This window comes from Gymnoscopelus braueri (genome assembly GCF_963280865.1).
Source record: "Gymnoscopelus braueri genome assembly, chromosome: 11".
Taxonomy (NCBI): Eukaryota; Metazoa; Chordata; class Actinopteri; order Myctophiformes; family Myctophidae; genus Gymnoscopelus; species Gymnoscopelus braueri.
The window spans coordinates 45,691,559-45,708,153 of NC_137613.1; the positions used below are offsets into that span (position 1 = coordinate 45,691,559).

Sequence of the window (16,595 nt, forward strand, 5' to 3'; positions counted from 1 at the left end):
GGTTATGTAAAAAAAACGAATACAATTACTAGATCATGATGTACCATGGAATGACAAAAGAACAAGCTGACAAAGTGTAAAAATCAATCAAATCAATCTTTATTTTTATTTAATCCTTTCTGTGCTGTTTCATCATGCTCCTCCTACTTCCTCATCTAGGAATGGAGTCTGGGAGTTGGGGGAAAGATTTAACTGGTCAGTGAAACAATAAATACAGGACCGAGATTTGCCGCTGCTGACGGGGGCGGGTCCGGGAGTTGGGGGAAAGATTTAACTGGTCAGTGAAACAGTAAATCCAGCAGGGAATTAAGGACCACAAGCAGTGACTGCAGGACTGTGATTGGCTGCCCAGAAGAGACAAAGAAGTTACTGCAGGTGCCACCGTGCCCCTCTTGGGTGATATTTGACAATTTGGTCAATGTTTGATTTTTTTTAATAGTATAGTTTGTTCATTACTTTTGATGCAGTAATTGTCAAAAGTAAATAGTGTGCAGATACACTTTCAGTATACTGCATGTTGGTTTGTTTACTGTTGCGTGAGAAAACAATGTTGCACATTAAGCTAATCATCTGCAAATCCCCCCCAAACAATATATTATTTTGGGGTCCTGACCCACAGTCTGAGAACCATTGGTCTATCTGGGTGCGTCTCCACCAACTGAGGTGAGGAAAACGGCACAAGACATGCATGCGTGTGTGCCTGTACAGCACTTGACCAGGTGGCCCAGCAGGTGGGCTGCAGGCCAAGCAAATCATGGTCCTCATTGACACCACATTTAACCCTGTGTGTGCTGCTGACTTACTAATGACACACCTGCTACTGTGACTCTCCTCCCACATCAGCTCACATCACAGCTACAGAGTTCTCACATTGATGTTTTGGACAGTTTTAGACATAGACAACCTTGCCAGACCTTAGCCTGATGGACTCATAATACTCAGTAATTATCTCACAGGATGGTTTGGAGCTGAGATTTTCTAACTCCAATTTGTATTCCTCTGTGAGGTAGGTGCGCCCCAACCTGAAACAAAGAATACAAGAGAATGGAAAATAGAAAAGGATTATTTGTATATTCATGAAGAAAACTAAAGCTAAACACACATTGTTATAGTTATAACATTTTAGAACGCAACATCACTATGAACTGATTCATATCAGTCAGATCAGACTCATATCCATGATGTGATGTCAGTCAATTTGACTGGACCAATCTACAACATATATTTACAAGCCAAAGAAAAGACACCAGGGAGAGAGACAGACAGGCTTGAGGAAAAAGACAGGACTGTGACAAACTTCAGGACTACTGACCAGAGATGCTTCAGTCTACAATGTGGACTCTTCAGTCCAACAAAGAGACGCTTAGCGCCTGCATCTTGCAGCTTGTTACCCTGCAGGTTCAGGTGTGTCAGACTAGAGGAGTTGGAGCTGATAACGGAGGCCAGATCTTCACAGCATCTCTCTGTGAGTCCACAGTACTCCAACCTGAATGGAGATGAACACATGAAAATGTTATTCTGTCTTATTAACTGTCTTTGGTCAAGTCCTTTTTATTTGTATAACACAATTAATACCAGATACACTCAGTGTGCTTCATATTAAAATGACAAATAATTCTAAATAAACAGATAAAGTGCAGCCACTAACCCATCCAAGCACACACACACATAAAGCATTTATAAACCACTAATCCACAATCCAAACCATACATTTCACGTCACTTCATACAGCACGCACACACAAACACACATTCAGGCGCGCACATGCAACTTGCTTACACATGTGCCTTCACTCATGAGGAACACACATCTATCACTTTGACGGGGTCATACCTATGTTCCCCGGACCTATGTTCCCCCACTAAGGTTATGGTTAGGGTTAGGTTTAGGTTAGGTCCTATATTCCCCGCTCTCCTAGGAAAGCGGGGAACATAGAACCTGGGGACAGTAAGCTCCGCCCTTAGATTTTCCGCCATTTTGAGCAGTTTGAAAAACACTTAAACCTGTGTTTCTTTAATGAATTTTGAGCAATGGCTGATTGCTTAACCATCTCCCTTGCAACCACAGGGTCGCCGGTTCAAGTCCCACCTCATGCAGACTTCCATTTCAATTGCATTCCACACAACATGACTGTATCAATGAATCCATGTGCAATTGTTAAAGATAACATGAAATGCTTATTTGAGAGTAGTTATTTTCAATGTATGACGTACTTCATTGTGAAAATAGCCGATCTACAATCTCACAACTTTTTCGATAGCAATGCTTTGTGAGCTTGTAGATCGGCTACTTTCACTAGTTTTGGTACCGAGGAGACATCACATTTCTCTATTGGTAAATGCTTTGTGAACCACTGATCTTAGTGTTAGTGATACAGGGGCTCCGTTCATGACAGAAGGCAAGAGTCCATGATCTTCAACAGACACCATGAAGCCTTAGCGGTGCCGGGAGAGGGATAGTCTGGTTACCTAACGTGCAATCACGCTTCAGCATTTCCTAATTCCCCCATAAGATGGGAAAGCTACACTCTCATTGACTGCTGTTTTCAAATCACACCTCCTCATTTCCATTTAATGGAAATGCTCGATTCTAATTAGCTGGGGAAAAGATGGAGGTGGAGATAAAGAATTTGGAGACACCTGATTCGTTTTTCTGCAACCAACCAGCAAGCGTTCCTTCCAGCTTCTCTCATCTTATTTTTTTCAAGCACAGGTGTGTTGATTGGGCTACAGCTGAACTTATGGTGAACTCTGCTTGCAAGTTGCTATGACATCAAAGGGGCTCCAATGGAGCTGAAACCTTGCCCTTTTCCAGTAAAGCAGAATTTAATAGCAATTATTTCATTCATGTCTTTGTATGTTTGAAAAGAAGATGTGTATATTTTGCAATAAATCTGCACTTTATTTCTACAGCTGTACTTTTGACTTGTTTCTACCAAAGATATCTGTAAAAATAGCAGTCAAGCAAATATATTTGCTTTTGTGTGTGTGTGTGTGTGTGTGTGTGTGTGTGTGTGTGTGTGTGTGTGTGTGTGTGTGTGTGTGTGTGTGTGTGTATGTGTGAGTGTGCGCGCTACACGCTGCATACAACTCAGTCCATAATTATAATATGGTGTATATATATATATATATATATATATATGCATACACTATAATTATGGACTGAGTCATACACACACACACACACACACACGCACACGCACACGCACACACACACACACACACACAGTAGCACAAGACTGTATAATCTGTCACACACTTCATATAAAGATCAGTCCATAATAATTCAGCTCTGTTCATCATACAATTAAAATATCACTACAGTAAAGTATTTAACAATACAAAATATAACCGCTTGGCTGTATGGCAATCTCAACAAGACACTGACCTCTTTGTGTCACTAATTAAATTATATTTGAAAGATTCATATCACTTGGTAAGACTTTGGGTGGGTTAGAGAGATGTTCCGGTCGGGAATCGAACTGGTGACCTTTCGATCCACAGCTCCCCCTTCCTCCTCCCCCACAGCTTCTCCTCCCCCCTCCTTCCCCTTTTTTCCCCTTTTTTCCTCTTCTTCCCCCCCTCACCCAGGCTATTGTTCCCCAGCTTTAGCTCAATGCGAAGAGAGGTAGCCTGTGAGTCCATAAGTCGCTGGTTCGATCCCTGTCCCCAACAATGTGTTGAGGTGATCATCATTTGGAATTCTTAGTTTTACAAATAGTTTCTTGAGGTTAGGTTAGGCGTTGTTTTACTGAGGTTAAGGTTAGTGAGGGTGGGTGTAGAAAAGAGTCATCTAGTCAGTAACCTTCCCCCCATTCCCATGGATTGGATCCCTGGATCACCTGCTCTCACTCGTCACCAATCACACCTGTTTTCACTCACAACTTTTTAGTGGCCTAGTATATATGTCACAGGTAAATTGGCATTCCAGGTAAATTGGAAGCGGAGCGCTTGTTTTTAGGCGTGGGGCGGGGCTGCGATGAGGGGCTTTTCGAGACAGGGTTTTTTACGCGAGGAGGCGCGATGCGGGGCTTTGATACGAGGCGGCGTGAAGAGGAGGTGCGAAGCGGGGCTTTGATACGAGGCGGCGCGAGGAGGAGGAGGAGGCGCGATGCGGGGCTTTGATGCGACGCAGACGGACTGCACATGATAATAGTTATTGTCCATGACGGAGGAGCGCCGACTCAGCAGAGCTTGAGGCCGAGGAGGCACGCCCTCGCGCCTCCAGGCGCGAGTGCCCGCGCCGACCGGCCGAAGGTCTGCTGAGTCGAATCAGCGCCGTCCGAGTTGTAACCCGATAGGGGGAGAATATATATTTTTATGGGTTCATACAGTCTATGGTTACTATCCAGTGTCCACGACGACACACGCACACGCGTGCGCACACATGCGTGCACATGCACACGCACACACGCATGTTCATGCGTGTGGATTCAGTGTGCATTCATTGCCCTCTTGCGTTGTTTCTACAGAATTGCCTGGGGGGGGCGGTGAAAACAAGCGCCCCTTTTCCAATTTACCTGGAATGCCAATTTACCTGTAACATATATACCCTGCCTGTCCTTCAGTTTTGCTTGGCAGCAGCAGTAGTAACAACTCCACTGGAGAGCCCTCTGTCCTGGAGTCTCAGCCGGCCTGGGTCATGCGTCACTGAAGTGAGTTCACTTGTTCATGGTTGCATGTTGCAATTTGTGGGTTATGTGTTGTTTGCCATGAAACTCATAGATAGGTGTGTGTGTGTGTGTGTGTGTGTGTGTGTGTGTGTGTGTGTGTGTGTGTGTGTGTGTGTGTGTGTGTGTGTGTGTGTGTGTGTGTGTGTGTGTGTGTGTGTGTGTGTAATGAACATAGCACATAAGTACTTATTATATAATTCAGGGAAATACAATAATCAGAACAGCGATAATACGGGGCCAGTGAATGCAGAGAGAAAAAAGAAAGAAGCAATGATAAGTCATATGCACAATAAGCCATAGAAACATAGAAGACTGAACTTGAGAGAAAGAAGACCATGCAATTAACATGAGCATTTCAAGCCCTCACTAACCCTAACCTCAGTAAAACAACGCCTAAGCCTATCCTCAAGAAACACTATGTGTAAACTAATAATGCCAAATTATGATCACCTCAATACATTGTCAGGGACAGGGATCGAACCAGTGACCTACGGACTCGAAGGCTGCCTATCTTCTCATTGAGCTAGATATATGGCCTCCCTGACAGTGTCTGTTGATATTTTTTATTTATTTAAGTATTTCCGTCCATTATGAATCAAGCCTCTGTGTCCTGAACTACTCTAGATCACTGGTTCACAAACCATTTACCAATAAAGACATTTTTTGTCTCCTCGGAACGAAAACTAGTGAAAGTAGCTGATCTACAAGCTCACAAAACATTGCTATCTGAAAAGTTGTGATATTGTAGATCGGCTATTTTCACAATGAAGTATGTCATACATTGCAAAAACATACTCTCCCAAAGAAGCATTTCATGTTACATTTTTTACACAGTTGCACATGCATTAATTTATACAATAATGTTGTGTGCAATGCAATTTAAATGAAGTTTGTATTAAGTGAGGCTTAAACTGACAACCTTGACGTTGTAAGGCAGACGCTTTAGCGAGAAGCCATGGCAACAGACCTGATGTAGTGAAAAAGGAGAACAGACAGATGATACCGTTTCACGCAAATAGCTCAAAAATCCTAGCCTGGTAAACCCCCCTCCCTCCGGAAATCTCATTTGCATTTGAAACAAAATGTGTGTCGCAAGCTTCTTCCATTTGACAGAGTCAGGTTACAAAAATCCTGGGTTTAAGTGTTCTTCAAACTTCTCAAAATTGCAGAAAATCTAAGGGCGGAGCTTACTGGTCAAAGTGATACATGTGTTCCTCATATAAAACCTCATTACACTTGTGTCTTGACACATGAGTCATGTGTCAAGACACAAGTGTAAGCAAGTTTTATGGCTGTCGGCCAAACGAGGCATGCGTTATGCCTGTTTAAAGTTTGCATGTTCAAAAAATTGCTATCGCCAATTGGAGTAAGATTGGTTTCAGTGATATTTGGAATGACCCTCTACATTACTGCAAAGTTTCAAAGAAATGTGAGTGATGTATGTTAGGCACAGATGAATAATTTTCATAAAACTGCAATAGTTAAAATCTATCTCCTCCTGGGATTTTTGAGTAATCTGCACAAAACTTTTTACACATGAACTTTGGACCTCTGCCGACAAAACGTTAGTGGCGGATTTTCCATAAGTGAAAGAATGAAGCTTTTAAGAGCCAATGAATGTTTTTAATAGAATTCAAAATGGTGGGAGATCTAAAGGTCAGAGGTCAAAAAAATTGGCGGGCATGAAGAGACGCATACGTGTATCGAAGTTTCATGGCTGTAGGTCAAACAGGGCATGAGTTCTACCTGTTCAAAGTTGGCACTTTCAATTGAGTGCTATAGCGCCACCCTTTGACGAATGAGTGTGAAAATTATTTCTTGTTTTTCATTACCATCTACCATATGGCCAAGTTTCGTAAAAAGCGTATGCACGGTTAAGCCAGAACTGGCAAAAACGGCAGAAGAAGAAGAAAAAGAAGAATAATGCCAATAACAAAACGGAGCCTTGCTCTGCAGAGCCTGGCCCCGTACTTGGTTTATTGTAGTGTTAAATGTTGAATTGTATAATAATCATGTGTTTCTATCTTTCATAGTGTAAAACCATGACCGTGAAGCCTCACCACCTCCTTGCCCAATCATAAAATGCTCATTTGTGCAACGGAACAATAAATGGCTTGAACGGAACTCGGTTGTCCCACATTCTTGTAGATGTGCCATGGTGATGTTCAATATTCTGTGAACCAAAGTAGAGCTCTATCTTACAGTGGGTGAGGGGGGGCATTGCACAAAACATGACCATCCTCCTATAATTTGAGTAATGTCTGTCTGTAGTGGTGAGACCAAAATTTGTTCTGCCGGTTCTCCTCAGTGGCTGGAGCAATTGATCTGAATTTGCACACAGCCATTGACCATTACCATGTGCACGGAACAGCGAAGCCTGTTTTTCAATTTCACCAAATCTCAGCTGTTTATTAACGTTTTTGTGTAAAAGAATGTCGCCATGGTTACGGGGCTGCTCAGCTGTGGGAGGGCCCCGCGAGCTATGGGACGAACTGCCTCCCGGGTTGCCAGATCATGTGCTCCATATCGCTTTTTGCCTATCATGCCTCGAACCCGTTTATTGCTGCTTGCAGCTATATTTTCTACTGAAAGTGGACAGGGGCGTCTTTCCCGCGAAAATGACGTCATCTGGCCGGAAACGGAAATGCACCGGTTTCCTGTTTGGCCCGGAACTACCCTGCAGTAAAAAAATTATTTCGCGCTTATTTTATGGCATTATAGGATTTGAAGATGGAAAAAGAAAGCACAGCTCACAGTAACTAGAGCTCCACTGGCTAAGAGAAACGATCCACAGATAAAACAATTAAAATAACGCTTTTTGAAATGCTTACGCCTTCCGGTGAAAACACATGGAATTCTGGGTAATGCAGGAAGGAACACTAGACCTGCAATGACGGTAGTGACCAGCAGAGGTATTCAGTGTAACGATAGTTCATGTAGACACGGAAGGCAGAATGTTTATATACTTCATTCACACTCCCCGGACCCCCCCCATTCGCTAACAAGCTTATACAGTTGTACTCCTTTAAGTCATACGTTCAACCTCTTGTCATTCTCATTCGCTACAAGCTAACTCACTCACGCCCTCATACCCACAGTGCAACTCTGGCGGTTCATTTAAGCAGCCTCTGTTCTCTGTTCATTCTACGTGCTTCGCTGTCAGTGCCGGTTGTACAGCTGTCAGTGTCAAAATTCTTCCACCTCCCCGGCCTCCTCCCTGGCATCTGGTTGTTGGTGGGATAGTTCTGTAGATGGCGTTGTGTTATGGTGATGGTTGTATGTAGTGCTTACTTGTGCCACTAGTGGGTGAGTGACACTTCTAGTTGTAAATTATAGTACCCAAGGCACTATAGTGGAATCTGGGCTAGTCTAGTTTTAGTGTAGGTTCGACTGCTGGAGCTGTGGGGAATACTTAGTGAGACTCAGACACAAAATGTTAACTGATTGCCGGCTATTTATATTGAAAGATCATAAACATATAAAACAAACAAACATACATACAGGGGAATACAAATAGGTTTTGGTACCAAACACTGTGGCAATTGCTTGGCCACTTTCAATTCTCACAGTTCACTGTGTCTCTCTAAATTGGGTGCACCCTTCTAACTTGAACCTTCAGTAGTCACCTTTAAATTCAAGATAGTTTCTGTTCCAGTTCAATCAAATGACAAAATCAAAATAGGACAATTGCATCAAACAAAACATCCACCCTTTAAATAAAGTAATTATTTCCACTCAGTCACAATTCCCAATTTGAGGAGTATCAGTATCAGTATACGTGTTAAGGGGTCAGAGTTCCAAGGATAAACCAGGAGGGTAGGTATCAGTATACGTGTCAGAGTTCCAGGTGGGTTCCAATACCTAGGAGGTAAGTATCTGGGTTCCAAGTTCCAGGGGAAGTGTGTATGTGTGTGTGAGGGTGAGTGGGAGAGAGGGGGAATTGGGAGTACTGCAGCTGAGAGTGGGGGAGTCTGCAGAAGTAGGCCTACCACACCGTAGAGTGCAGTAGAACTGTCCAGTGATCGCTGTCAATCACTCTCTAGATCCTGGTGGGTTAGCTCGCCATCAATTGGAACGGTCACTGGAAAAGATCCAATCCAACAAAAAACCTGACCTGTCATCAGACAGGGCCAGAGAAATCCAATCAGTATCATAGTATATCTACTGTCTGTTCTCTATTAAGTTCTTAACCATGAAATAACATTACATGATCTTTTTAAATTAAAACAATAAATAAAATACTGTATGCAACACTACGTGCATACTGTGTGGACGGGTAAGCGTGTTACGTCACTTCCTGTACTGTCTGAGCTAGCGAGACGTATATCGTTTAGCTGCGCAAGACACTAACATTGATATTATTGTATTATTGTGATTTAAACACACACTGCCACTGCTAACTACTACCCTATTTCTCTACTGTGTGGCGACTTTATCGCTGCTTGGGCTGATTGTCTAGCTAAGGGACTAACTTTGCCGTTGGTTGTTGGCTTTACAATTATCCTAGCTTTAGCTTTAGCTTAGCGGCTACCCTGGGCTGCTGGGCTATGGCTTCTCACTCCTTCCCCCCCGGTTCCCGTCTCGCTCTCATCCTCTCTACTGTGCTGTTTGCCACATGTATAGTTACAACTCCGACGACTTTATTGAATGTACGGATGTATGTAACAAGTGCTGTGTGTTTGCAGCGCTGGAGGAGAGGCTCTGGCGGCTAGAGGAAACCATAGCTAGCGGTGCTCACTTTAGCCTAGCTCTGCTCCCGTGCAACAGGGAACAGGGGGACATTACCAGTCACGTTCACCGATCGTGACTGATCATAGTCCCCACACGCACCCTACGACCCAAGATGGTTGGGTGACTGCTCCTGGTCGTAAGCGTAGTAATAAACAAAAGCACACGGGACACCAACCACTTCACGTTTCAAACAGATTTTCCCCACTCGCTGCTACACCCGTTGAGTTTAGCAGTGAGACGTCAGCCCCACTCTGTGACACGCCCCCTCAGTGTGTCACTGAGAATACAACTCTGGTTATTGGTAGTTCTATAATGAGAAACGTGAAGTTAGTGACACCAGGGACCATAGTCAAATGCATCCCCGGGGCCAGAGCGGGCGACATCGAATCAGATTTAAAAATGCTGGCTAAAAGTAAACATAAACGTTATGATACAATTGTAATCCACTGCGGTGGCAATGACACACGACTTAAGAGATCAGAGATCACGAAGATAAATATTGAGTCTGTGTGCACATACGCAAAGACAATGTCGGACTCCGTAGTTTTCTCTGGTCCCCTGCCAAATATGATTGGTGATGAGATGTACAGCCGTATGTCTTCATTCAACCGCTGGTTATCAAGGTGGTGTCCAGATAATAACGTGGGCTTTATAAATCATTGGCAAACTTTCGAGGGGAAAACTGGTCTGATGGGGAGAGACTGCATACATCCAACTTGGGATGGTGCGGCGCTCATCTCTAGAAATATAGACGAGTTTATCAATAAACAATGACCACCCAGAGTTGCAGTCCTACACGCTTCTCTGTGCTTCCACCAGAGTAGCCACCTACCCTACAAATCAGAACAATTGAAACTACTCGACCCCCTAGGCATGTGAAACCAAGGGTTTGAGGAGCTGTGCATAAAAACTTGGCACATATCAAAATTAATCAGTAGTGCCACAAAACAAAATTATTAAATGTGGACTCCTGAACATTAGATCTCTACGCTATAAAGGTGTATTGGTAAATGAAATCATATCAGACAACCATCTTGATCTACTTTGTCTTACCGAAACATGGCTGGGTGAGCAAGAATACGTCAGTCTAAATACAGCCACCCCACCAAGTCACACAAATGCTCATATTCCTCGAGACACCGGACAGATTGGAGGTGGAGTTGCAGCCATTTTCAACTCAAGCTCCAGACCCCAGACCCAGGCTGACTTACAAAACGTTTGAAAGTCTGGTTCTCACTCTTTCGCACCCAAGCAGGAAATCATTACAGCCTCTATTATTTGTTACAGTGTACCGCCCTCCTGGGGCCTACACTGAATTTCTATCTGAATTCTCAGAGTTTCTATCACGCCTAGTCCTAGACTCTGATAGAATCATTTTGGCTGCCGATATGAACATCCACGTGGATGTAGTAACCGATAGCCTCAGTAAAGCGTTTATTACATTAATTGAGTCAATCGGTTTCTCTCAGTGTGTAGATAAACCTACTCACAAGTTCAACCATACCCTCGACCTTGTTTTGGTCTATGGTATTGAAATTGAACATCTCATAGTCTTCCCATATAATGAGAACCTCTCCGACCACTATTTAATAACCTTTGATTTTACATTAATTGATTACTCACCATTGGACAAAAATGTATTTGGTAGAAATCTATCCGATAGTGCTGTGGGCAAATTTAAGGAAGCAATACCATCAGCCATCAACTATGGCTGATGGTATATTCCAACACAATTGAAGATCTCTATACTTATAGCCCCTCTCAGGTCGATCACCTTGTTAATAGTGTCACAGGCTCCCTTCAGACAACGCTTGACTCTGTTGCTCCTTTAAGAAAGAGGGTAATAAAGCAACAGAGGCTAGCCCCATGGTATAACAATGGAACTAAAAATCTCAAGCGAACGTCACGTAAGCTTGAAAGGATATGGCGTTCAACCAAACAGAAAGAATCCTGTATAGCCTGGCAGAACAGCCTTAAAATATATAGGAAGGCTCTCTGCAATGCCAGAGCCACCTATTATTCATCTTTAATAGAGGAAAACAAAAACAACCATAGGTTCCTTTTTGACACTCTAGCCAAATTGACAAAAAGTCATGACTCTACTGATCCACGTATTCCTATATCCCTTAGCAGCAATGATTTCATGAATTTTTTCAATGGTAAAATCAATACTATCAGAGATAGTATTGATAACCTACTGCTCTCGGCCCCTGCTGGACCACCCTCCGATGTGGTATCCTCAGAAGTGGCTGTGCGACACAGTGTATATTTGGACAGTTTCTCTCCGGTCGAGCTCTCCGAATTCACTTTAATGATCACATCTTCCAAACCAACGACCTGTCTCTTGGATCCAGTCCCAACTAGATTACTTAAAGAGGTCCTGACCCCGGTTGGTGCATCCCTACTCGATATGATCAATATGTCTCTGGTGACGGGCTACGTACCACAGTCCTTTAAGGTAGCTGTCATCAAACCTCTCCTCAAGAAGCCTACTCTCGACTCAGGCATTTTGGCTAACTATAGACCTATATCGAACCTCCCATTTCTCTCTAAAATCCTTGAGAAAGCAGTCGCCAAGCAGTTATGTGACTTTTTACATAACAATAAGCTATTTGAAGCTTTTCAGTCAGGATTCAGAGCACACCATAGCACTGAGACGGCATTGGTGAAGATCACAAATGACCTCCTGATTGCATCCGATAACAACCTTCTCTCTGTACTGGTTTTGTTGGACCTCAGTGCTGCATTTGATACTATTGATCACCATATTTTGTTACAGAGACTAGAGCATTTGGTTGGCATTAAGGGTGCTGCATTGAACTGGTTTGAGTCCTATCTGTCTGACAGATTTCAATTTGTAAGCGTTAACGATACACCCTCATTACGCGAAAAGGTTAAATACGGAGTCCCACAAGGCTCTGTACTTGGACCAATACTATTTACTCTATATATGCTTCCTTTAGGTGAGATAATTAGGAAACACTCTATACATTTCCACTGTTATGCAGATGATACACAATTATATCTATCGATGAAGCCAGATGAAACAGATCAACTGGCTAAACTTCAAGCATGTCTTATAGACATCAAGAGTTGGATGACCCGTAATTACCTACTCCTCAACTCGGACAAAACTGAAGTTATTGTACTTGGCCCTAAGCACCTCAGAGATAAATTAGCCGATAAGAATTTTACCCTAGATGGTATTACCTTGACCTCCAGGGCCACTGTAAAGAATCTGGGAGTCACGTTTGACCAAGATATGTCCTTTCAATCCCACATAAAACAAATTTCAAGAAATGCCTTTTTTCACCTGCGTAATATTGCAAAAGTTAGGCACATTCTGTCCCAAAATGATGCAGAAAAACTTCACGTGTTCACGCATTTGTTACTTCTAGGCTGGACTATTGCAACGCTTTATTATCAGGCTGCCCAAGTAAGTCCCTAAATAGCCTGCAGCTAGTCCAGAATGCCGCTGCGCGCATACTGACAGGAACCAGAAGAAGAGATCATATCACTCCTTCATTGGCCTCTTTGCACTGGCTCCCGGTTAAATACAGAATAGAGTTTAAAGTTCTCCTGCTCACATACAAAGCTCTCAATGGACAGGCACCAGTATATCTCAAAGAACTCATCGAGCCCTATAAACCAGCCAGAACACCATTGCGTCCACAGTATGAAAAAAATGCTTATGGCTCCAGGAAACCCCCAAAAAGTTAGAACAGGAGGCAGAGCATTTAAGTTTCAGGCACCTCAGCTGTGGAACCTTCTCCCAGTCTCAGTCCGTGAAGCAGACACACTCTGTATATTTAAGACTAGACTAAAAACCTTTCTCTATGATAAAGCCTATAGCTGAAGTGTATAGACTCAGTCACCCTATAGTCATCCTCTCTCCCCTCCCCTCCCCACCTCCCCCCTTTTTCCTCTCTCCTCTCGTCCTCTCTCTTCTCGTCCTCCCTTTGGTGGTGTGGGTTTGTGTCCCATTGGTACAATCGTAATTAACCCTGTACGGATTCACGCTCTAGTAAGGCCTGCCACTAATTCTACAACCGGGGACCCGCTCCCCAGAGTTTCTTTTATTTCCCACGTCGCAGGTCCATGGACTGTCACTACGGACCCCCAGCTGCGGCTCAAGACTGTGACTGCGGACCGGGCCTCTCCATGGAGCACGACCGTGGATTTCTACTACACTGCACTATACCACTACACTATACTGTATATTATGTTAACATTCTTATATTATACCATTATATACTGCATACACACTATTGCTTACTATATTATATTATCATATACTATCTTACACTATTATATTTGCTACTATTGTTATTGTTACTACTTGCACTGTATCTCTTTCTGTCTCTCCTCTGTCTGTCTCTCCCTCTCTCTCTCTTCTTTCCCCCGACACGGTCGAGGCAGAAGGCCGCCACCCTAGAGCCTAGGGTCTGCCTGACGTTTGTTCCAGTTAAGAGGGAGTTTTTCGTTGCCACTGTCACAAAATTGCTTGCTCAGGGTGGGATGTCGGGTCTCTTCTCTACATGTAAAGTGTCTTGAGACAACTTGTTGTGATTTGACACTTTAATAAAATTGAATTGAATTGAATTGAATACTGTATGCAACACTGTGCATTTTTAAATCTTTGTACATACTTTTTAAACAAACATATGTATTTTAAATAAAAACATCTTCACATGAATTCAAATACACTCTTGTATAAAGTGCGATGCAAAATGGCTTACATACATTTTGTAATCAACACTTGAAAACAAACTCAATTTATAACTATTACACAGAATGTGTAATAGTTGACCGTGTAGACCGGCATCTCTCCAGCTTTCTTGATGATGACATAGACATCATCCTCCCACCTGTTTGCTAGTTTGTGCTTACCACGTATCTTGACATTACAGACAAGTACTCTATCACCCACTTCCAGGGTTGACTATGTGACTCGTTTATCAAATCGGTTCTTGTTGCGTTCAGCATTCTTCTGGGCGTTAGAGGTTGCAATCCTGTAACTCTCTTCCAACCAGCACTTCAAGTCACTGACATATTGGGAATAAGACTTTCCACTAGTATTGATGGGTAAACCAAAGGCTAAGTCGATTGGAAGCCTTGGTTGTCTCCCGAACATTAATTCATAATGAGAGAATCCTGTCACCTCGTTTTTAGTGCAATTATAAGCATGAACAAGAGGCTTGACAAAGTCCTTCCAGTGCTGTTTATCCTGTTGACTTAGTGTCCCAAGCATTTGGAGGAGAGTACGGTTGAATCTCTCGACCGGGTTACCTCTGGGATGGTATGGTATAGTTCGCACCTTCTTCATGCCCGTTATCCCACAGAGTTCTTTTATGGTCTTTGACTCAAAGTCAGGGCCTTGGTCACTATGTAAACGCTCAGGAAACCCATAGTGAACAATTACGTTTTTCCAAAGACTCTTTGCTACAGTACGTGCTCGCTGGTTTGGAGTCGGTATTGCTACCGCGTACTTAGTGAAGTGGTCAGTGATGACTAATATATCTTTAGTGTTGGACCGGTCTGGTTCCAAGGATAAGTAGTCCATACACCAGTTCAAGAGGTCTACTGGTCTTTATGTTAATTAGTGGAGCGGCTCTCTCAGGTAGGGACTTGCGAAGAACAACGCTCACAGGTTCTGATCATCTTTTCAATGGCTACGTACATTTTTGGCCAGTAAAATCTGGCTTGTGCCAGATCCACTGTCCGCTCAACTCCCATGTGGCCCATGTCGTTGTGGAGGCTCTTAAGTGCTACTGCTCTCAGCTCCTCAGGAAGCACAAGCTGGAAAACGATATTGGGTCCATCTTGCCTCTTTCGATACAGCACTCCATTCCGCAGTTCCAGGCGGTTCAGCTCACGTAGCAGTAAGGGAAGTTCAGGTAGTTCTTCCCTTACTGCTTCTCTGTGTTTTGCATATATAATGAGTTTTCTCAGACGGGTGGCTGGCATCTCCCTTAGAGATAGGGTGAGAAGTTCGGTCACCCGGGAGAGACTCGGAGTAGAGTCGCTGCTCCTTCGCTTGGAAAGGAGCCAGCTTAGGTGGTTCGGGCATCTAGTACGGATGCCTCCCGAGCGTCTCTGAGCTCTCTGCTGGAACTGTTGCCCCCACGACCCGACTCCGGATAAGTGGTTGAATATGGATGGATGGATGGATAGATCTCAACTTCTCCTCTCTGTGTTCTGTGCTGTCTGTTCTGTGCAACAGTGGCTTTTTTCTGGCTGTCTCCAACCTCAACAGCTGAACTGACTCTAGCTTGATTGGGGGTTTGGTTTGATTAGTGCAGGACTGCAGGTGTGTGTAACTACCTGCCTTTGAAGGTCAGCCTGACCTGATTGACAGCTAATTGGCCAGAACCACTAGACAGAAGTCACTTTAATGTCATGTGTAGCCCACTCCATATCATGTGTGTTACATGTACATTAAGGGTTTAATGTTGTGTTATGTTATAATTGCTTAATAACTGTTATATTTATAACTGTTGTGTCATAACTGTTGTGTGATGTTATAACTGTATTACGCTCTGCTCAGGGGGTTTGTGATTGAAGATCTGTGACATTTTGCACAGGAAATCTTTTAATATCACATGAGCAGAGTCACACCGCCACACTTGAATGCAATATCATTGCATATATGGTAATGGTTAATATGTTAATAAATGGTAAATGTTTCATTAACTGTCTGGTTATTTCTGAGCTGAAGTGTACTACGACTTTTAAGGACCTACACCATGAATTTTTACTTTTCCTTATTTTTTTTGGTCTCCCCTACCTCTCTTCTATCCCAAAAACCGGAGAACGGTGTGTGGAGCGGGTGGAGGGGAGGGGAGAGGCAGTCACGGGCTCTCCCGTGTCTACCCGACTTGACTTTTTATTTTGACTAAATAATCAGTGTATATAGAATAATGTAGCTCCAGTATAGCTAAGCATCAAACCATGAAATAAACGATCTGTCTGTCTACCTGCTCTGGCCGTGGAGTGAACGGGACTCCTGTCTCCTCTGCCCCGACACAGCAGCAGCTGAGCGGGGAGACCAGAGCCGACGGACCGCAGAACCAGGAAATACTGCCACATGACTTTTGAGTGGTGCCAAGCACTCCGAGAACTGACCGAGTGTGTTTGTCTGTACAGTATGTCCGTATGTATGAGCACGGCAACAACAGCCGCAGCTGATTGC

At 43.5% G+C, this 16,595-nt stretch overlaps 1 protein-coding gene across 1 annotated transcript in view; it reads right to left on the bottom strand.

Moving 5' to 3' along the window:
• Positions 1-239: 239 nt before the first annotated feature.
• The window catches only part of LOC308095924 (NACHT, LRR and PYD domains-containing protein 3-like), a 42,085-nt gene continuing 25,729 nt past the window's right edge, over positions 240-16,595 (bottom strand). The window contains exons 6-7 of the mRNA XM_080443091.1: positions 1,313-1,486; positions 240-1,022 (exon numbers count right to left, since the gene is read on the bottom strand). Coding sequence (XP_080299217.1) covers positions 890-1,022; positions 1,313-1,486 — 307 coding nt within the window. The 3' untranslated portion in view covers positions 240-889. The remainder of the gene's footprint in view (positions 1,023-1,312; positions 1,487-16,595) is intronic.